General features: G+C 38.1%; 1 protein-coding gene across 1 annotated transcript in view; it reads left to right on the top strand.

The window, feature by feature from the left end:
• Nucleotides 1-9855: 9855 nt before the first annotated feature.
• nedd9 (neural precursor cell expressed, developmentally down-regulated 9) overlaps nt 9856-22560 on the top strand; it is a 33127-nt gene continuing 20422 nt past the window's right edge. Inside the window, exon 1 of the mRNA XM_066674566.1 lies at nt 9856-10053. Within this exon, the coding sequence (XP_066530663.1) occupies nt 10042-10053 (12 nt within the window). The 5' untranslated portion in view covers nt 9856-10041. The remainder of the gene's footprint in view (nt 10054-22560) is intronic.

The raw sequence follows: 22560 nt of genomic DNA, 5'->3' as shown, positions 1-22560 counted from the left end.
GCTTCCGTGATGGTCTTTGCACATGGGAAACAGCTTTTTTTGTGTGTTCCGTTCCAGACTGTAAAGTACAGATCAATGTAAGTATTATGTTTTTTGTTCCACTTACTAATTAACTTGACATGTTACATATATCAGAACAATCAGTAGGACTCATTCTGTGTTCTTCACAGGAATGTTGAGGTAACAGGAAGCATCATTAATATAAGACCCAAATTCCCCATTTACAGAATAGTTGGGACATTTTCTAAAAATGGAATAAAAACTAAAATCTTTTTCATTTTTTTTCATTCACTTAACTGTAACCGACAAAGGGACAAAGAAAACCTTTTCTGTGTTTTCAATTAACCTTGTCCTATTTGGTAATTTAAATATATATATACATTTTTGCCTGCAACAAAAAGTTTGGATGTGACAAAATGTGAGGGGAAATTTATCTAAAAATCCATGTCATGTTGTACTGAAGCATTATAAAATGGACATCAGTGGCCATGGGATGGATGATCTACATATATGTGAAGTCAGCTTTGATGAAGATAATATTTTGCAGAGACATAATCTGCCATCAAGACAACATCTTTGCCCAGAAACTCCATGCCTAATTGAACAGATTTTAGAGCAGCTTCTTGTTTACAGCTTGAATCTGCTATAATTCCCCGTCCACAATGGCAACATTTAGTATCTTCTATTCACAAATGATTAAAAAGTACAACTGAAAAGAAATGTGCATGTATAATTAATATTGTATATAGTAAATATAATATATAATAATTAGATAATATAATATAGAATGTAATATGGTAAATTCATTAATATCGCATATATAGAGAGGCATCAGTGCTAGACTGTACAAAATTAGACTAGGTTCTATTGGGATAACATATGTCATAGCTGATAGAAACCTTGTACCTCTCTCTCTCTCTCTCTCTCTCTCTCTCTCTCTCTCTCTCTCTCTCTCTCTCTCTCTCTCTCTCTCTTTCCCTCTCCCCAACTCTGATAGCTAAAGGCATTGGCAGGCATTGAACCAGCGATCTCCCAATTACAGGGCCAATGCTTTAACATTGTTAGGTTAGCTCATATTGAATTCAGCCACATGAGCAGTCCAACAAATATTTCTTCATCATTGCTGCTATTCGTACCAGCAAGCCACATCCTTGAGAACATGTTTTTATCCTTGGTAAGAGTTGCATGACCAAGTCTCCGGAAAGTTGATCTGCTTTGCTTGTAATCAATATTATGACTGGATCTTCTTTACACAAAAGCCACAAGTCACAGAATGCACTTTTCCTGTCTTATATCATGCTAAAATTCAGGGTCAGGGAAAGGGGGAGAATGTAAGAGACAAAAAGGATCTGAGCGTAGCGTTGAGCCATTTTCCACATAAAGTATTGGCCTCATTTAGGAATGGAAAAACGTGATCACCTGTTTCTTAGCAGAGCACTGCGCTAATAGTTCACACATATGTGTGTGCCAAGAATATTGCAAGTTGTGGTGATCAAAACCTGTTAACACACACAAAATTTGGGGACTTCCTTGTGGGTGTGTTCTCAGAAAGCAGGACAATCTGCATTGACAATGAATATACCAGCAACAAGAACAAACATGTTCAACACAATCTATTCAAAACCAATGCCATTTTTTCAACTTTTTCAATGCCATTCAACCTCATGTACTCCCACTCATTGTTTGGAAGGGTGCCATAACATCTTAACACATGTTGTACATTGCAAAAAACAAGAAAAAATAATTTAACTAATAATAAACAAGAGAATAGGTAAATAAAAGTTTACATTAAAATACTCAAAAGAACTAGCAGGGGCTTGGTACTGGGCATTGTGACCTTAGACCCATGTGGTTTCTCCAGAGCATCCAAAATATTTTGCTGCTTGTATTGTTAAGAGAGTCCAGTTACCCACAGACGTATGGTGTGTTGTTAAATTGCTAAGATGACCATTATCTGTGCTACTGCTGGAAGGTGTTTATATTTCGCATGAAGAGATCACTGTGTTGTTGTTATTTGGTGAAAATTGTTTGTAAAAGAAAGCATTTTCAACCAACAATGGTAGATTCTCAATTTTTTTTTTTAAATACCGTTCTCCAGACAGTAGCCAAAATTTTAACCATGTACACACTGCCACTGCCAAACAGGCAAAAGTAGGTCAGTGAGCTCACCACAGCATGGTGAACTGTTTGTGTCTACACAATATGGCAAATCTAAAAGAGAGCAGGGATTTACAATGTCAGGCAACAGTTTTTGGCAAAGTGTGAGTGTGTATGTGTGTGTAAAACCAATAAACCTGAAGCCATATATGCCTACACTGCCCAGTGCTTTCTGGGGTTTTAGGTTTGTGGGATTTGATGTCTGTGTGTGTTTGTCTTTGTACTAAAAATAACATGAGTGACCTTTCAGTGTAAAGACCCACAAAATGGTCCTCAATTGTTTTTTCCATAATAAAAAAATGGGTTACTATAATTGAGTTCAGATTTATATTACTCTCAGATGCACTGCCCACATATGTACTGACCATCTAATATCTATTCCTTGCAGAACTGGCTGCAGGTTTATAGATTTTTTAGCTGAATTCTGCTGGATTGGCTTCTTGAATGTCTGTGTGTGCATATTTCATGTACTGGAACTTGATGAAAAACACAATGTTGAAAACATTTAGTTATGCATGTAGTGAGAAGTCAATTCATCCAATTTTATTAGCATTTAGATGATCATCCAAATCAACTGGAATGATGTGGAATGGAGTTTTTCATCCATGAAAAGAACATGCCCTTATTTTAAAACTGATTAACATACAGTGACATTTTGAACATCCCTATTGGAAATATTAACAATATAAAATGATAGCAAAATTAAACAAAATGTAGTTATTGTAGTTACACATAGTTTACAAAGCTTTGATATGAAAGATACAAAATGCATAAATGGAAAATACATTGTAGGTCTTAAAACTTGTCTAAGATATTAAAGGTCACCATGTATATTATGTATACATGTATATTAAAGGTCACCATGCTCAATGTCAAGTGTAGACTAGAGAGGTATTCAACCTCGCTGCGTTGGGCTGTATAACAAGGGAACTATTTTTTCTGGAGTGATGCACTAGGAAGCACTAGGAGATCTTAAGTGGTGTTTGTGGAATCATTCAACATATATATCTGAGCTTACGTACATTTATGTTACTGAATGCAGATAAATCTAAACAGAAACCTTCCAATAATTTGTCTTAATTCTTCCTAGAAGAGTAAAAGCTGTTACTGCAGCAAAGGGGGACAAACCTATTTAATTAACTACTTTTTAGAAGAAATATCAGATAAGCAGGAGTCCACTTTTCGCCTATTGCATATGTATGAAACCAGGCCTTGCTAATATAAAAGCAATTCTCTGAATTAAAGCTGACTTCTGAAGCTGTACTATGTTTACCATGTGGTCAGCTATGCTCAGCCTATGTAACAGAACTGGTTTATGGGTCCTGTTTAGAAACCCCAAACAGAGCAGCATTCCCAGCACTAAAGCCTGGATGGATCTTTTCCATAAATAACCCACAGGAGGTCAGACTACAACCACATCGCTCCAGCCTTTGTTCAGAGCTCCAGGCCAGTCTTGAATCCTCCCTTTACAAGAACGCTCTGGGATTGAGGGAGCTGATCCATCACTGTTGCCCAACATATAAAAACAAAAACAATCAACTGAGAAAAGAATGCAAGATATGTAATTGCGTATTTGTGTGTGGAGTCAGTGATGTCTGGCATTGTTCTCCATCCCGGAATCCACAAACACAGACAGTAGTCCAAAAATCTCACCCCTGAAATTTTCCAATACAGTCACTGTAGCAACCAAATCTCAGATCTCTGACCTGTGACTTTATTTATAGAGGAAAACTTTTTATTTATATTTATATTCATCTTTGGATATTCCACATAGTGTCAAACATCTTCAGTAATGGTGTGGTTTTCTCAGCGGCCGGCCCAATGCTCTCCAGTTCTATTATGACAATTTATTATGACAATATATTCCTCTTTTTCTTGAAAAGATAATGTACCTTTAAAGAAACACAACTGGACTCTAAAACCACTAGTGTACATCCTGAATGTACATTTACCCTGTCTGTACCTTTGGTGAACTATATAACCTTTTTTCTGACAGTGTAGTGTGAAATGTATGCAGTGGAAAACACCTGGGTCGTCTCTCAGTATGCATTCTCACTCGACACCATCTTCCACTGCCAAAGGTATGTTCCAATACTCAAGAACTCCAAGAAGGGTTCAAGTACCTGGATATTGTTTTCGCTCCGAAAAATACAGAGGATGCATCAGTTCATGACTTGCCAACATGAACGACCTGAAATTCAATGTGGTATCACAAATTTGCTCTGGCTGTCGCTTTTTCTTTTAGTGAACACTGTTATGTTAATTCATCCATTCATTGTGTTCTGGTTATTGAGCTACAGCCCTGCAGATTGTTCACATCTGAACCAAGAGAGGAGTTTAATTTTCTTGTCTCTTAAGTGTGAAATCTTTAGGTATTGTGTGTCTAGGTGTTGTTTTTTTTAAGTCCTTGAAAGAGTTTACTCCATTTTACATAGATCTGCTCAAACCCTATTCTTCCTCCAGGTCTTTAATGTCACACTTGGGGGGGCTTTACACATGGGTACAGGATTATATGAGAGAGCGAGAGAGAGAGAGAGAGAGAGAGAGAGAGAGAGAGGTGGATCTCAAAACAGTTCAATCTTAGGAACACAGGGTGTCTCACACTATTAAATGGAACTGTCAACACCCTACCAAGCATCATCACTCACATATAAAACACACATACACACACACACACACACACACACACACCAGTATCATCTGTGTGATAGCAAAAGTAATGCATATATTAAAGAAAATGCTTTCTTTTTGCTGTGATATTTAATCACATTGATTTAAACAGGTGTTGGATGATTACTATGGATCAAAATGTCAGCTCTTTCCAAATGATACTTCATTCCCACAAGGATTACAGTTGCTCTACTGCTCAATACTGATGTTTGGCATTGGACATGCTGAGCACAAGCTCATGTGCAGCTGTTCAAGAAAGTTTCATTTAATTTCATGCATTTCTACACAGATTACACAAGCTGTGAAAGACAGAAATGACAGAATACAGTCTCAGACCTCCTCATAAAGCATAACAGTTAAATGTAAATGGAATCAATTATGTAACATTTTGCATAAAACTATAACTAAACGTAAATAGCATAGCAAAACAATAATTGTAAATCCTAGACATGTAAGGGTTAAAGCTTTACTTGATTTGACTGTTTAAATATAAAAGCCATTATTTTTCCTAAAGGAGTAGCTACAGATCTTTGCCGTCTGGAAATCCATGTGAAAACGCGCTCCCTTACACAAAATGGCAAAGCTATTACAGATAAGGCAAATCCAAACAATGAAAAGTCACCCCCTAAAGAGCTTTGTCTTGATGTATTGGTGAGATGGTGGTGATATATTAAAGCACTGCCAAATGTGCATTGAGTGAAGGTCTTGTTAAAGTCCATAAACAACTTCTTCCTCTGTGCTGCTCTTCAAATGTTTGGCATTCCTGCACAAAACTGCCTGGTCACAGGGTCACTCAGGGTCAGAGGGGTGTAAAGATAGAGAGGGGGGAAGAGAGAGAGAAAGGCTCCAGGAAAGCGCACATAAATCTGTTTTTCTCTTCGTTTTGCAAGAGTGTGAAGGATTGTTGTCCACAGGGGCCTGTACAGTCCACCACAGAACACCAATCTCTGGCTCACAGACACACTTTTACGTCATACGTAATATATCCTGAAAACAAAGGACAAACACCTAACTATGATTCTGATACTGAAACATCCCTCATTTTATTTTTATATTTTTGCCAGGCTACTGTTGTGTCTACTTTAGTCTTTATTTTATACAAATTTACAATATTTTTGCTTAAGAACAAGTTTAAGCTACATGTCTCACTCCTAAACCACACAAAATCAATAACTTTCTCAAAAGGTAAAATCAGTTAAGCTTTAAGTCGAGGTATTCAATTTGGTCAACCATATTTATAGCAGCTTGCAGACTCAATAGCCTTTATCACCAGCAGCCATCAGTGGGCTTCTGCAACTATAAACTTCACTGCAGCCCAACCACGAATTCTCTGGCAGCGGAGATTATCGTTATGGAAACCGAGGGGTCTGGAACATTGGCTGAATGTTAGCTAAGACTGGGCTCCTTCAGAAGCCGTTACACTGTAGCAGTCCACACTGACTCTACAAATAAACAAATCTGGTACAGTTAAGCTTATCCTTAACCAACATTACATGGGTTCAACCCTGTTTACTGTGGCTGTGGCGTGTAGATTTTGTGTTGCTCTGTTGGAAATCAAATTGCCTACATAAGTCAACTTGAAAACAAAATGGGATTCTACTTTTTTTTATTGTGTTCCTGACAGAACTAAGAGCAATATATTAAATCATTTAATTTGATGTCTACAGTCTTTGATTTCTAATAACATCCTTACATCTATATATAGTGACTTTTGCTCACTTCAAAAATATCTTCTGATTTTTGACTACAGCACCATTGGCAGTGGCAGCCACGGCCTAATTGTTAGAGATGCAGTCTTGGGACTGGAAGGTTGCTAGCACAGTCCTCCTCCCTCAAACCGTGGCTATAGTGCTCTTGAGCCAGGTACCTAATCCCCAAATGCTGCAAAAAGAACGGAATGCTGACATACAAGAACAACTTCCTTGCCATACTAGGAAAAAAACATTTTTCTAATGAACCATAATGTTTACCTTGGTTACGCTATCTAGTTTAGCTAGATTTTAGCTAGATTTTAAGCTTAATGTGTTTTTTCAATATGCTAAATACAGCATATAAACTGTATTTTTGCATTGCAAAGTGCAGATCTGTGATGTCTGTCGAGGATATGTACACATTTTCACTTCACAGACATAAAACAACATAAAAAGAAATTTTGCCATAGGTGCCTTTGAATATATGCAGTAGTGTGTGGAGTGTGAAACCCCAACAAATATGTTGGCAGTGTAAGACAATATGGATAATATAATATTTAATGGGAATCCTTGCCAGGTTTTAAATGCGGAAGATGCTGCTGATGGGCCAAAACCGCAGAGCTATACCTTGATTTAACAATTTTACAGCAATACAGGCCGAAATGATACATGTCACACAATCATGGATAAAATAGCCCAAATGTAAGAAAATATCTAAAACCTTTGGCATGAGAATAAACTAAACTTACTCAGAAACGACTGTGAAAATATAACAAATTTAGTTCTGAAATGTGGACCTATTTAATCCGTAGAGCTTAAGCTGTTTACAAAAGCTTATATTGTAAGCAACTATTTATTCACTAGAGATTTTCTCACAAAAGCCTTTTCTCTTTTCCTTTGACAATAAAACACAGCAGTACAGAAAAGGTTGGTATGATCTGTAATCACGTATTTACAACGTCTCTAATCTCTAATTGTGTCTTGCACATGATTTCATGGTGCTTGTCAGTTGTTGTCATTGTCTTGTAATTACAACAGTGCCCTCAGTTCTGAAAACAAGGTCTTGTTGCTGCTCCACACAGCTGGGCTCTGTTGTCTATTGCTTGAGTCGTCAGCAAGAGCTTTGTGACCTGGAATTGTGTGATTTTGTTTGGTGTGCACCTGTTTCCTACAGAAACATCCCGTTCGCCCATTCTTTCTGCCCTCCTCTCAGCTCCAAGTCTCAGCACCAAATCACTGAAAGCACTTCGTTACTTGTTGTCTCACTGCCATTGTTTTCCTCTTCCTACAGGACGCATGGTGTTGTGATGGAAAGACTCATTGCCATGAAAACCTGTAATTTGTTATGGCTGTGGGCAGCAGCCTTGTTTATGCGTGTAACGTGTGAGGTTTGAGAAAAGCTTTCCATTTCTTGAGACTTTGTAAAACTTTGGATACACTACACGACTTTTAAAATCCTAACATATGATGATGAGTATCTAACGTCTTCTATCTGTTATTTCTAGAATTTATAGCAGCAGAAATTTTTTGATCGTACTCTAAACAACGAGGAATGACACACTGGTCAACATGCTGCAAACCATACCCTTAAGCATACACATCCAACCCACACAAAATACGTGCTCTGCCATTACACTGTTATGTTCCAGATGCAGAATGCGACAAGAAATTGTGCAAAAAAATGCAGAGGATGATTTAACTTACTTTTACTTAGAAAATCCAAAGGTCCAAATATGACAGAGGACTGTAAATGCATTATGTAGTGTTATTTGTGTCTGTGGTAAATAAGAAAATGTGCACTCACACCTTCGCGTGCTGCGGATGGGTGTAGCTTCTTCTCATCTCTGAGATGCTGTTTCCTGGCAGATTGTTGTCTTCAGTTTCTGACTACAGAACAGCAGTGTGGCTCCTGTGGATGCCTAGAAAAGGGTGAGTTCAATAGCTTCATGACTTAATTTAATATTTATATTTTTCATATTTGAGGTATTATTAGAAATATTGCTAACTATTGACATGGATTGTTTTGAGGACAGCACAGAAGATATATGAAGATATATGATAAATTTTTTGTTCATAGTGTTGAAATGTTCTTAAAGGGGCTTTTTGCTTAACATTGAGCTTTTTTACCATCAGCTGCAGACTATCTAATTTAATTTTGCTAAGAAGATTAAACAAGTTGTGTTGGCACAACTGATTGTCTGTGTCCGCAAAGAGTGCACCTTAAAATAGCTGTATTCACTTATTGCACAGAATGATCACCGACCTTTGGTCATTTAGTTTATATCTAAATGTGTGACCCATTGAAAACAAACACACCATGAAATTTTCTTTGTTCATGAAAATACATTCCTATTCAAGAGCCAACATTGATTTGATTATATATATCATATATAATGGAAATAATAAAATATCCCTGTAATTAAAATAAATTGTAAAACCAGGTTAAAATGTCCTTGGTGTGTTTTTATATGCTATGATTTATCATGAGCGAAATAAGCTCAGCCATGGCTGAGAATTTCTGTACTGAAACTGCAAATAGGATTTTTGATTCACACAGCCAGGGTTTCTTAGCTCATAAAGCTAAAGAACCAATTCCATTACAATCCCATTTCTAATGACAGGACCTTTGAGCTACAGGTGTGCAATACTGAGTTCAGTATTGAAAATGTCACTAGAGGGAATAAATACAACCAATATCAATATATTAAAATGGCAACAGAAATTGAATGTTTGCTGTATTTGAATTATACCTTTTTTTTAAGTAAGTGAATTTAAAGCTTCTGTTTCTTGCCTCTCTTTGTATTGCAGTGTGTGAGCTGTTTGTAGCTCATTATCATTTAAGGGAACGTGCTCTGAAACCATTCTGAACAGTGCTGGAGTGTAGACAGGATAAAAAAGCTACTATAGTACTAGGTCCAGTGGCAGACCCGACAGTTTGAAGGGCAGGAGTGAAAGAATCAAACAGTTAACAGGAGTCCACCAACTTCAGACTATATAAACGTGTCCTCACATTTCATCTCCCATTTTTAAAATTCTTCTCCCATAAAAGCATTTAAGGCTTAAATACACTTCGCAGGGAGTATTTACACTGAAGCAGTGAGTGTAGAGGGGTAAATTTGGCTGGTGACTAAACGGCCTACGTCATAATTTCCGGAAATTCGTCCAGTTTTTTTGCCGCCTGTTTGTAAATGTATTGGTTTCGCTCATTGGCTGAGCCACGTCTTCACGGCCGGGAGCTCGCTCGGTCTTGGCCAATAGCACCCGTGCTATGCAAATGAGTCGAGGAGATGGTTGTGTTGAGTACGCGTGCTGCTCAGAGTGGAGGCTGTTCGGAGAAGCGCGAACTCGACACTAGTAAAGAACGGGAGACGTTATACAGAACCTGAACGGCGTGAAGACGTTTACCTCACCATGATTGTTTAACAGGTCTTTTGAAGTTTGTCCGCATTGTCCAGCATTTTATTTTTTATTTATTTTAACGTGTTTTCTCGGATATTTTCTCCAGAGAGCAGCAGGACGAGCCATGAAGTACAAAGTAAGTGACTAACGGTACACGGCAGAGCAGACCTCAGTTACGGGTCGAATAACTGACACTTTCAGCAGCTTCAAGTTTACCACATATATAAAACCCATAACAGCGCTAATATAAGAAGTGTGTAGCTGTTCGGTGAGTAACATTCATATTGTGTTAAAGCAACGTTTTATTTAACGTTAAATTCACGAGATGTAAGAGGTTTCCATTTATTTTTCTGGAGTGCAGTGATGGTTTAACTTGTTTTCCTATCTCTCTTGAATACTGAACTTTTTTAGACGTTTTCCTGAACTCAGGGATTGACATTGAACACAGAAAGCAACAAACTTTGTGTTATATCACTGTCTTAAATATTCTCACATGTCAGTGCTACTGTCAGTTATTAAATATATAACTGGATGATATCTGAGTGACTTTTTCGAAAGTGTCCCCTTTTATAAAACTAAAGTTCTTAAAGTGTTATTTAGTCAAGGCAATGGTTTTATTTTGACAATGCTTTTCAGAAACATACACTCTTTAAAAAATGTTCTTCAACGGTTTTTAGTAAAGGCAGTGGTTCTACTTAGAACCATGGGTTCTGTATAGGACTAGCTGCATGTTGAAATGGTTCAGATTCATGGAGAATGTGGTATATAGCCCCTTTTAGTGCTATAGGGAACCATCCATAAAAAAGTGCTACATAGAAACATATTAACACTTTTTTCATCAGTCTGAAGCACCCTTTCATCAGGGAAAGAACCTTTTCAGAATGGAAGTAGGTATAAAATAGGAGGTGGTATAGAATACATGGTTCTAACTAGAGCCATCACATTAACTAAAGAACCCCAGAAGAACCCTATTTTTTTTAAGAATTTACAGAGCCATTTGCATTGTGAAATTGGTCTTCAGATTGAGAGATTACATTACACCTTTTTGAAAAATGGTTCATTATGGCACCAACAGAACTCTTAAGTAACCTAAGAAATCTCTAAGAAAACTTTGGTGCTATATAGAGCCATATACAACACAACCTCCATCAGCAAGTGCTTCTTTATATGTAATGGTTCTAAATAGAACCATTGTTTTTCGGAGAGCCCTTGAAGAACCATCTTTTTTTGCAAGTGTTGTGTGTGTGTGAATTTTGCCAAAACAATGAATTTCCTTCAGTCTCCTCTAACACTGAAGCTTTTTATGAGTGAGGATGAAGATACGAGATACTTTTCCTCCAAGAAATGAGAAAATCATTCCAGATCTGTACTTGATACTCTCCCAAAAGAGACGGTGAGGGATTTCATCATGCCAATGAATGAGCTGCTGAGCTGTTGATGAGACTAAATGGCATCGTTTGTGGTGTGAGTCGTGAAGAATGGCTCTTTAAATCCTCTTCTTCTTGCAAGTCTGATGCCATTAGAGCTGTAAATACTGTGTAACTATCGACCCCCTCCCTGCCAGCTGCAGACAGCCGTGATTTACCATACGTAATCAAATGCCTATGAGTTGACAGTGAACGCCATTGTGGAGAAGCAGGTAGTAAATAATGTTATTTACACTTCCCCTCCTATCGTGTTACTTGGAGCCACTCTAGAACACACAAGGACATTCATTTTCTCTTCTCTAAAGCAATTCTTTCTTTAACAGCTTGACCTTCACATTGCCAGGGTTTTTTATTCTGTTTATTAGTCGTGAGTAAATGCACTCTATAGTCAAAACAACAGTAAAACAAAACCTTCAGATTCAAGTGTGTAAGACTCTGTTTCTACAGTTACCACAGGCTTGATGGTCACAGAAGAGACAATAAAATAGTGGTAGGCTGCTGATATCTTTCATAACATTTACTGTTGACCAACCTTTCAGGCCCAAGCCAAGTTAAACAATGGTTTCACTGATTTCCATACCTGACATTTTCTAATGGAAACACAGACGTATAACATCACAGTCAGAGATGTAATAGCACTGGAAACACATACTAGGTAATTCCCCCAAATAAAACCCTAGCCTTGCCTGTCATTCCCTGTCATATGAAGCTCTCTCTGCTAATTTCAGGTGCTGATTGTAGGGGCTGTTGGAAAACAGACCTAAGCACCCAAGTGTTTTTTCTTTCTTTTTTTTTTATCCATGGACTTTTTGTGCAAGTTTGCTTTATGGAAAGGAGGTCCCTTTCATTCAGAACTTGGCCTCTGAGTGCAGTGTTCTCATCATTTACATTCCCTTTGCTCTTTAAGCCTTTTCAAGTTGATGGGAAGCTTCGTTTCCTACTATGGTGCTAGGCAGGACCTGCTCTTGAATGGAATGCTTTTGTCTGCCTCACACTATCTGGGGAATGTGGGGCACTTGGCAGGAGATAGACAGTTTAGCTGAGATCTGGTTGTTTGGATTCCTCTACTGTACAGCATTACACATTCACAAATTCTCTGCCCCCCACCCCTCCCACCTTCCTTTCTTTCTCTGAAAGTTCTTATTAGATACATGTGTTTCAGACCTGAGACTGTGTCATCAGACCATATTAGGAAAGCAAAACACATGCATACCTCAAATAACTGTTCTGTCAAGCTTTGTTCACAGTGGCAAGTAAAATATTACCATTGATTATACACAGTCTGTTGAATGTATAATTTATATTTATTGTTGCACTGTTTAGTACACAAATTGTGATTATGAAAAGTAAATATAATTTTGACGTTATAAAAGGAGGTAAAAAAGAAGCAAACATAAAACCAACATGGAAAGATAGAACTGCATAAAAATATTGTGTGTTTATCTTCTGATGCCAGATGTGTGTTATATATATCTATATAAATTTATTTTACCCAAATTTGACATGAGTCAGTGACAAGCAATTTCCAGTTAAACATTGTTTACTGCCTGTTTTTCTGTTGTTAGGTGAGCAGTGAAGTAGCTCCATACTCCAGTCTAGCATTAGTCAGTTTTTTTTTTACTCTTAAGCCTTACAGAAGCATATAAACAAGCTTCAGATTAGAAACACAAAACACATGTGGCCAACCAATTCTGACTGTGCTGTAGAGATCAGAGTTGGTCAGGCCTGTCCCTCCTCAGGCTGAAGTGCTGGCGTAGTTGCTGACGCAGACCTGCTGGTTTGCAACAATACAACTCAAAGGGGAAGAAACCTGGCCTTGGGCAGCGTAGGCTCTGATAACCTATCTATATTGCACGCCAAGGGTGGAGGGCACAGCTGCCGAGAAGGTTAAACACATTCCTGCTCCAGTCTAGGAATAACTTCGACCCATCCGAAACTGCTAATGAGTTAGAAGTCTCATCATGGACAAGTGGCCAGTTAAGTAGCCCCTGCAATTTAAGTGTTAATGTTGCTATGAAGCATCAGAAACATGAGACACACTTGCCTTTCACTGGAGTGAGATAATGTTCAGTGAGTTAAATATTTTTTGCCTGAGTCATTTTCCACCTTTGCACTTTTGAAATGAGAACAGATGAGTTTACTCAAGTGCAGCAGCAGCAGCTGGTGAGTCAATCTACTGGTTCCAGTGACCTCACTGGAGATGTGTAAATGTTATAACAAATGGGTCTGGGTCTGCATTTAAAGTGCTTACTGTGAGCGAATGTTTCTGTGATCCAGTGTTAGAACCGCTGTTGTATATATTTGTCATATTGGTGCTTGGCTTAGTGAGATTATTCTGATTATTAGAGTAGGCTTTTCTCAGAAGAAAGGATTTTAATCATTATCACCAGTGGTTCCTCGCTTGGTGGTTTCTGAAAGCTGAAAAAGCAAATTCTTCCAGTATTTCCAACATTTATGTTTGTAAGAAGAAGAGAGTGCATAGTATGATTTGATTTAGATAAAATGATTGCTGTTCTGTACAGCCTTGTTTTGCTGAAATCTGTTTTTTTCTGTCGTTAAAACCAAAATGAATAGAATAGGTGGAAGTGCAAATTCAATGTTGATATCTAATATAATATAAATCTAACATAATTGTACTGAATTTCATAACTAGCTACATAATAAAATATATCACAGACTGTTCATATTTAAATTCATATTTAAATTTGTAAAACCTCTTGATTTGTAAGAGTTATGTTCATTTAACGTCTCACATTGTCAGGAATCTGCTGTTGTGGACCACAAGTGTCAGCTATAACGCAACTCCTGCCTATTTGAGTTATGTATTCTAACAGGTGGGCAGGTGTGTGGAGACTGCCTGTCATCCTCTGTTTTCTGTTACTGCCTTTAATCCTTAAAGCCATCACTCAGAAAGCCCCCTTTGACTGTTAAATAGGCTATAGAGGTTTCGTAATTTGTATTTAAGGTTTATTGGTCGATACAAAGTGACATCTGCTGCTTCTCAGACTGTTTTGACATAACTTTTTCCTTCAGCTGAAGCAAAGGAGGCCTCCGCCTGTATATACACACAGACCCACTCATACTCCTTCCCGTACTTCTCCCGACGACTCACAGAGCCTCTTTTGAGGCTTATGTAACCATGGCAGAAATAGCTTCCCGACCACAATGAAGAGTGATTAGGTGAACCAGAGTTCTGGGGTTCTTTTTTTCTCCTCTTCTCTTCCATAGTCTCTCAATCTTTTCTCCCCCTCTTTCTGTCTGTATGGGCTCAAGTTCCAGACCTTGGTCTAAAAAAAGGCTGAGGGAGATAGACATTGTACTGGAGGGAAGGACTGTGAGGTAGAAGAGGGGGGCTGTGGTGGAGAAATACAAAAATATGGAATAAATGAGAACTAAGTGACAAGGGTAGGGAAAGAGCTGTGTATGTTTTATGGGGTGAAGGGTTGAACCTCATCAGGCACTGATAAGGATAAACAGAAAGAGTTTATTCAATTGTAGATAAGGGAACAGATCAATTTGCTTGTTTTTAAAGTACCCCCCACATTCTTCTTTTACGTCTTTGGGATCAGGGACTATTCTGTGTATGTGATGGGGGGGGGGGGGGTGCTTGGTATTGAGCATAAAGAGCACTTCTCTGCAGGCATCCCACATTCTCCAGTGAGAGAACAAGAGCTATTCACAGAGCAGGTCTCAACCAGTGCTCCACACCGTCCCCCCATTTGTTAAAGGCCTTCACACACACAACACACAAAAACGACATTCTGAAGGAGGTTTAGAGCTCCATTGATATATTGTGTGGCATGCTTGCCTTTGTCTGGATTTTTATAAGCAATGTGAGGCTAGTTCACTAATTCCTCATTGTTTGGTAAAATAATTTTGTATGACACTCCCCCCCCCCTTTAATTAAATTATTTTAAATTTTTTATTATTATTATTTTTTGTAAAAAGGTGAGCCCTTTTCCTTTACCTCCAGAAACATAGAAGTAGAAACTCTTCTTAACTTTTATTGGTTAGAACAGCTTTTCTTGTAAAGTATTAAAATGGATTTTAAACATTTAAGAAAAAGATACATTTTGAACATTAATTCATTAATAAAATTCCAGTGAATTCTGTGGTCAGATGCTGATGAATAAATGAATGGTTTTGGAGTAATATACATTAATACATGCCATATTTCAGATTTTGTGCTGTGAGACCTGCTCTGTTAATATTATTGGAAATGAATATTACTTAATCTTTGTTGAAAATGAGAAAGGTTCTCCCTGTGTCTACATGGGTTTCCTCCAGGTGCTCCAGTTTCCTCCCATGGTCCAAAAACCCATGTTGGTAGGTGGATTGGCGACTCAAATGTGTCCATAGGTGTGAGAGTGTGAGTGAATGTGTGAGTTTGCATCGCCCTGTGAAGGACTGGCATCCACTTCAGGGTGTGTTCCAGCCTTGTGCCCAGTCATTCCGGGTAGGCTCTGGACCCACTGCGACCCTGAATGGGATAAGAGGTTACAGGCGAATGAATGAATGAATGAATGAATGAATGAAAATGAGAAAGTAAAATTATGTGATAGAGATGATTATTATTAGATGATTAGAGAGCTTTTGATTTGATAGTTATGATCTATGATTTATGAGTCATTTTTGTCCTGTCTCATAGATAGGCCACAGGCCATCAGTGTGCTGACACATTACTGTTTGAAAGTCATCCATGGGGAGAAATCAGTGTTATTGTGAGGCTATGACTTTGGGGCGGAAAAAATGACTTAAACATCAGCAGCGATGAAAGTCATCATTTCCTTTAAACTCCCTTAGAGGTCTGCCTTTCACGCATGAGGGAGGTCAGCTATTTTCCGAGCTGATTTAGAGTAATATGCCCCTGTCAGGTTGTTCCTGTCGGGGTCACGTCAAATGAGAAGATTTCTGACAGCTGCCTGCAAAGACTGTGACAGAGATTAAAACTAGCAATAGCCTTTGTGTAAAGTTCACAGATCAAAAGAAAGGATCTGTGTACTTTACACAAAGACTATTGCTATTTTTACTCTGTTATTAACCACTGACTGCAAATGCAAACATTTAAAGTTCTGTTTTCACCTCAACTTCCTTCTACTAATTTGCATGTTTATCAGTGTTGGTCAGCTGTGGACTTCACAAAAAACTGTGAAATCAAGAGGACGTTTGCTGTAAGCTTCCTGCATTTTGGCTTTTTCTTGTTTGAGAAGTGAAGGCGTGCCCCTGCTGAGATGGCATAAATATATCACTCATCCTAGCTGCTAGCTTTTGGGGATTAGCCTATGTCTCAAAGGCTTAAAACGATTAGCCTGCTCTGTTTCATGGGATAAGCCTCCCCTCCTCCATTCCCGTACCTCTAACCTCTCACCCCATTTGCACTTGATCCCCTTCGAATGTGATCAGATACCTCCTTATACTTACACCCTATCCATCTTGCAGAAATAGCATTGAGTAAACACAACCATGGGGATGCTATTGCGAAACACTTGCTGCCACCACATCAGCGTCCGGTTTACTTGACACATGGTAGAAGCACATTTGTTGTCTGTTGACATATCTTGAGCATCTGTCTTCAGTTAGAGTGTCTGCAGGATGTTTGTGATGAACTGAAAGTGGGGGGTACTTTGGTGGGGTCACAAGGTGGCACAAAGCCTAAAACTTTCAGGGCTATTTTAGCAAAGGTTTAAGCCTTTTTGGGGTGAGAAAAGAACAGAATATTCAGTGGTTGTTGGGTGTTAAATCACCTGTAAAGAGGCAAGTATGACCAAAGGCTATTGTTGGAGCTTTTTAATGGGCTGATGATTTGCAACTTGTCTTTAGTCAGTTGACTCAATAAGAACATGAAGAACATGCTGTCCTTCTTCATGTCTCTGGACTTGGATCTTGACTTTTACTGCCGTGTTTAATTAGTGTTCACATTACAGAGGTTAACCAATGAACACTTTATAGAAGTAGCTTTTTGGTTCTTTATCACAATAGAAACCCAGTTTTAGTCTTGGCCATTTTATGAGTAAATAATATGTTAAAAACACCATTTGAATCAACATTTAAATCAGTTCTATATTGAGTAACTCCAGCACCAATATTTCTGAATACTTAATATTTAAATTCAGAGTAGATTTATATGGAATGAATAGATGTGTGTTCTAGAGATACAGTCTATTGCTCACAGTAATTCATTGTATTTGAGTTTTTTTTATGGTTATGAGCCAAGGTTTTGCCCATTTTGTTGAAGAGATCCATAAAAGATGTTGTGAGGTAAGTAGTACACAAAGAAAGCTTATTTTTTCAGATTTACAGCTTACTTAGCCATTATGAACATGTTCAATTCCCATTTAATAGCTGGCAAGCATTTGTGTTAAATACAAAGTGTGCCTTCCATTTCACAAGAGGGGTTAAAGCATTTTGAAACTTTGCGGTTGATGCAGTGCTAACATCATGTAGCTTGAATACTGAAACCCTGTGGTCTTAGTCTGTAAGGCCGCAGTGCTGGCTTAGTTGCGTACAGACTGCTGGTAGGCGGGGGGATTTTCGCATGTCATCAGGATGTTGCCATGCTTGGTGTGGGGGTGGCCTTTGATTCAGAGCAGAGGAAATGGGTGGGACCATTGCAGAAACACAGAGGCAGTCAGTCAAACACAGTCCTCTCTGGAGAGCTTGGGCAGAAGTTGGTCTTTGGGGTGGTCTACATGCTGGAAGGGAGCAGCTAACAATAAATGCATCTAGAAGTTGAATTACTCAATTTAATTTTTACTAATGTTGCAGAGCTTGGCAGTACTGGTCAGAATGGTTTGAAGAAGACTTTAAAAACACCAGTTTAATTCAATTCGTGAGGAACAGCATATGAGTCTTGATATCATTTCAGTCGACACATTTTAAGACATAGACTATTTAGCATGATCCAAAGGCCTTAAATTAATAGGCCTTTGGATAGGCCTTTACTAATTCAATTGGGTTGCCAAATATGCTTGACCTTGCACACAACATACATTTTTACAGCATACAAAAACCATTGAGTATTTTAAAGGTGGACAGGCATTTATTTTGCAGATTGATTCTTGCTGCATGTCAGGTGTTAATGGTCAAAACTTTAGTCCGTTTCCATTAATATGGTTTCATACCAAGATGCCCACTTAATTTTATACTGTTTGGCACATTTTAAACAACACAAACCACAAATTTTTCAGTCAGAATCAAACACTAGTAGTTTTTTAGTATGAACGATGATGAAGTCTGTGGGCCTGTCAAGCTAAGGAAGCTCAAGAAAGAGCACAGAGCCTAAAGTGTTATAGCACAGCAGAGCTGTTACCCCAACTTCTGATTTAGAAAATCACAAGGAAATAAAACAATCAAAATGCACTTAAAATGTCTTTTTGTATTCTGGGGCTATGATCTGTGAGAGAGTAAAGGTGTGTTCACTTTTACTTTTGTCTACTGCTCCTGTTCAGAAGTTCTGGGTCCATAATCCAAAATACTCACTTTGAAATTAAGCATTTTTACACATTCAAATAATTTATCACTACAATCTGAACACACTGTAGACAGTGGATTTATCATGACTTTCTTATCCATTTATCTATGGCTCTGACATTGTCCTGGTTAAAAAAAGGAGCTCTGTGAAGTGACACAGACATGGTTCTCATCAAAACTGGTGCAACAAGGACCAGTTCGCTTGATAGTACCAAGGTTTTAAGAATCCCGAACAAAACCAGTTCAACAACCAGAGTTAATTCTGTCAAAATTGGCCTTTGTGAGGACAAAGCCGTGTTCACCAGATGCAGTCAAATGAAACAGTAAGTTTACTCTAAAACCAAGAAGCATGTTTTACCACATGGCCCATTTTGTTTCAAATGCCTTTCTCCTCTCTCACTCAGAGCCAGCAACAAGGCAAGTCATCAGGTCTTCATTAGCATCATTACCATAATTATTTTCTATATTTACTCAGGTGAAATGAGGTCGAGTAGCATGCTGGCTCACCCATTGTACACCCCCCCCCCCCCCTCCAGGGCATATGTTAAAGAGAGTTGGTCCTAATTTTCACACTGCATCATTTCACAGGAATCCTGTGTGTGGAGCTTCATTTTAGAACATACAATTTTTTCCACAGGGTTGTACTTAAGGTTTTTTTATTGTTGTTGTTTTTTTTTGTTCTGTTTCGTTTTTAATTGTGTTCCAGACATGAATTTCACCACTTTGGTGACAGATCTTTGGGCAAGCACAAATGCCTTGCTGTAAAAGAAAACCTCTTTATTTAGAATCAAATGAGTCATGAACTTCCCAAAAGTAAGAGAGGGCAGCGAGGGGACAAGAGGGTTGGAACTCCAGGTGCAGACCGGGAAGCTTCTCTTGGATATGCGTGTGTGTTTTTCATGCTTAGTAACAAGAGTGATGGCGCTGAAGGGTACTTGTCGTGGTTCTATAATAAATGGAGTAGAACCATTAAATGGTATGGAATTTTATTTAACTTGAAAAGATAATAGCTCTCACATTTTCACAAATGTCCTTTTAAATAAATATTCAAAGGCTGTTATGCAACAAGCGGTTCCTCTGTGGCGTAGGTACAAAGAACCCTGTTAGGCACCTTTATCTTTAACAGGTAACATTGCCACCTCCAAAGTATTACAGCTGCATAATAGTGCTGAATCATGCACCTGAACACATCTGGGTTGCTCAGACTCATAAAGCCAGTTTAGACAAGCATAACTGGAACTGATTAAGATTTTAAGAGTCAGTCAGAGAGGTACACTTCTAACAGTTTTGATGAGATGGAGGAATGCTCTCCAACACTCTATTTAACATCTCATCGTACTTCTGTAAAGTTTACCATTTCCCATCAGTGGTCTCACATTATGAGTGGGGCTTTCCAGGACTGGCTAATGGTTAACATTTGTGTTTACTGGGGCATCAACACACAAAAGTGGCCTCATAGTGATTAGCCTGTGTTTTGAAAGTGACATGTATGCTACAGTTGCTGTGCTGACTCACCTGGTCCAGCTATAGAGATTTATTAATGCAGAGCAAACACAGAAAAACAAATATGGCCACCCAGATAGATTTAGCAGTGTGAACACATTACTATATGTTACTGTAATACAAATTAAAGTGCAAGAATAATGTTTTGTTCAGATTTAGTCTAACAATCATTCTGAAATCAAATCAAAATACAGTACTCTAGGGGTGGGTGGTATCCACATTTTTCATACCGACATAGCACACCAATAGGTGCTGACGATTTCAGGTTTTGAAGGAAGTGGTAAGTTAAAAAATAAGCTAACTAAACGGTTCTACGCTGTTTAGTAGCAGAGCTGGATCTAACAGGCACTGGGTATAGCACACCACAACACAATTTTCCAGTAAACTGAGGTTCAAAACACACATAATTAGAGGATAAAGCCTCATATCTGGGAGCCCAAAGTTGAGTGAAGTGTTCTTTATTGAGTGGAGTATTTTGTTTTCATCATTCTTCCTTTCTTGACCAAGCTCAGGGCTAAACTTACAACTGCGGGGGGCTACTGGGCTTGTATTTATCCACCAGTTTCTAGACCGTCATATCTTCAGTTAGTGAGCTACCACAGTGCCCTTTCTCTGTGGCTCATTTAAATGCATAAAAATGTTTGGCCATGTTCTTAAAGGCACAGAACAGAAATTTGACACAGCACACACACGTCATAAATGCTGCCCTCATTTTGATAATAACGTTGTATAAATATTATCCTTATACTGCCCAACCCTATACAAACCAATCAAATTTTTGGGTCAATTTCTACCTTGATATAAAAATAAATAAATATTTATATATGGGGAGCTTCTAGAGTATAGTGAAACTGAAGAGTGATTTTTTTTTTTCATTTTCCAACTTTGAATCTTCGTATCTGTGGCTGAAATATTTTCAGTGAACCACACTGTTCAGATGCAACATCACATACAGCATAATAACATCATTCTGTAAAGGCTTTAAAGGCTTTAAAACAAGGACTACATAGGTGAAAGTAAGATAAAAATAAAAATAAGTACATATGCCTTAAGGCATATTAAAAATGGAAATTCAATATTCTGCAAAAAAAAGGTTAATGATCAACATAACAATGAACATACTAGTGTCATAAATTAGATTAATATAATACAGTTACATTGGTATATGTCTACATTAAAGTTATGCTTCAAAGTCTTTTGTAGCTGAGATGATGTGAAAATCTAAACCAGTCTGATGAATTTTTATTTGAAAACAAATGAATATTGACGTACATAATGCCATTTTAGTATTACAGCTTAAAATGTATTATTTGTCGAAATATTGTTTATTTCTAAAATACATTTTTCTGCCTAATTTGAACATTTTAGCATTGCATGAAATGTTCAGATAGATGAATTGGGTACTGAGGCTTTTTTAATACTTTCACTTCTTCATAGCTTGAGTGTAGGTGAAAGATGATGGGAAGACAAGTGTGTGTAGAAGTTTATCTGAGATTATCTATTCACATGTTCTAGCAGCATGCTTCAGTTTAAACCTCATTTCTCCTAACTGAGGCCCTTCAATATTTAATGTTTTAAATTTCAAAATAAGGTTGTGTGATCATACATGTACAGTCCCAGCAAATGCCTACTGAGATTGAATTAGTGTAGCTTTGTGTGCACTTTGTATTCTGAGGTCAAAGTTCAACTTCCATTTATATAGGAATCTTAAAGCATACAAGCATTACTGTCTGCGCTCATTTAGCTGTGTGAGTGAGACTGACATGAGAGCTCTGATTGGTTGAAGCTGACCCCTGAGGTCACCATCAAGCTCATGGTTGTCTGTCTGTGCAAGCATTGGGTGCCTGGGTGAGGGTTGTTGTTATGCTACATGGTTACGGGTGACCAAGGCAACAGGCATGAGACAATAGCCATGCGACCACACATCCGATCAGAGATAATGATGCTGCCAAACAGGGAGGTTCGCATGGGAACAGCTTAACTCCTTACACTGTGGGAAAGTTGACTTGGAAATAGATCACCAACATGAGGAAAATCTTCCTGATAGCAACCATGTGCTCATAGAAGAGATTAAGTTATCATAGTGACCTCAGTGATTCCTGACAGGTGACCAGATGACAGGTTTTTGCTCAAACAGAAGCACTAAATTCAGTGAAAGTTCAGAAAAGTTTTTATCACAACAGTTTTGTGATAAAAGGCGCTACATCACTCAAAACTAAGGCTTCCTATTTTCTTTTCTTAGA

This window comes from Hoplias malabaricus, chromosome 6, assembly GCF_029633855.1.
Source record: "Hoplias malabaricus isolate fHopMal1 chromosome 6, fHopMal1.hap1, whole genome shotgun sequence".
Classification (NCBI taxonomy): domain Eukaryota; kingdom Metazoa; phylum Chordata; class Actinopteri; order Characiformes; family Erythrinidae; genus Hoplias; species Hoplias malabaricus.
This window is presented reverse-complemented; position numbering and strand designations above follow the sequence as displayed.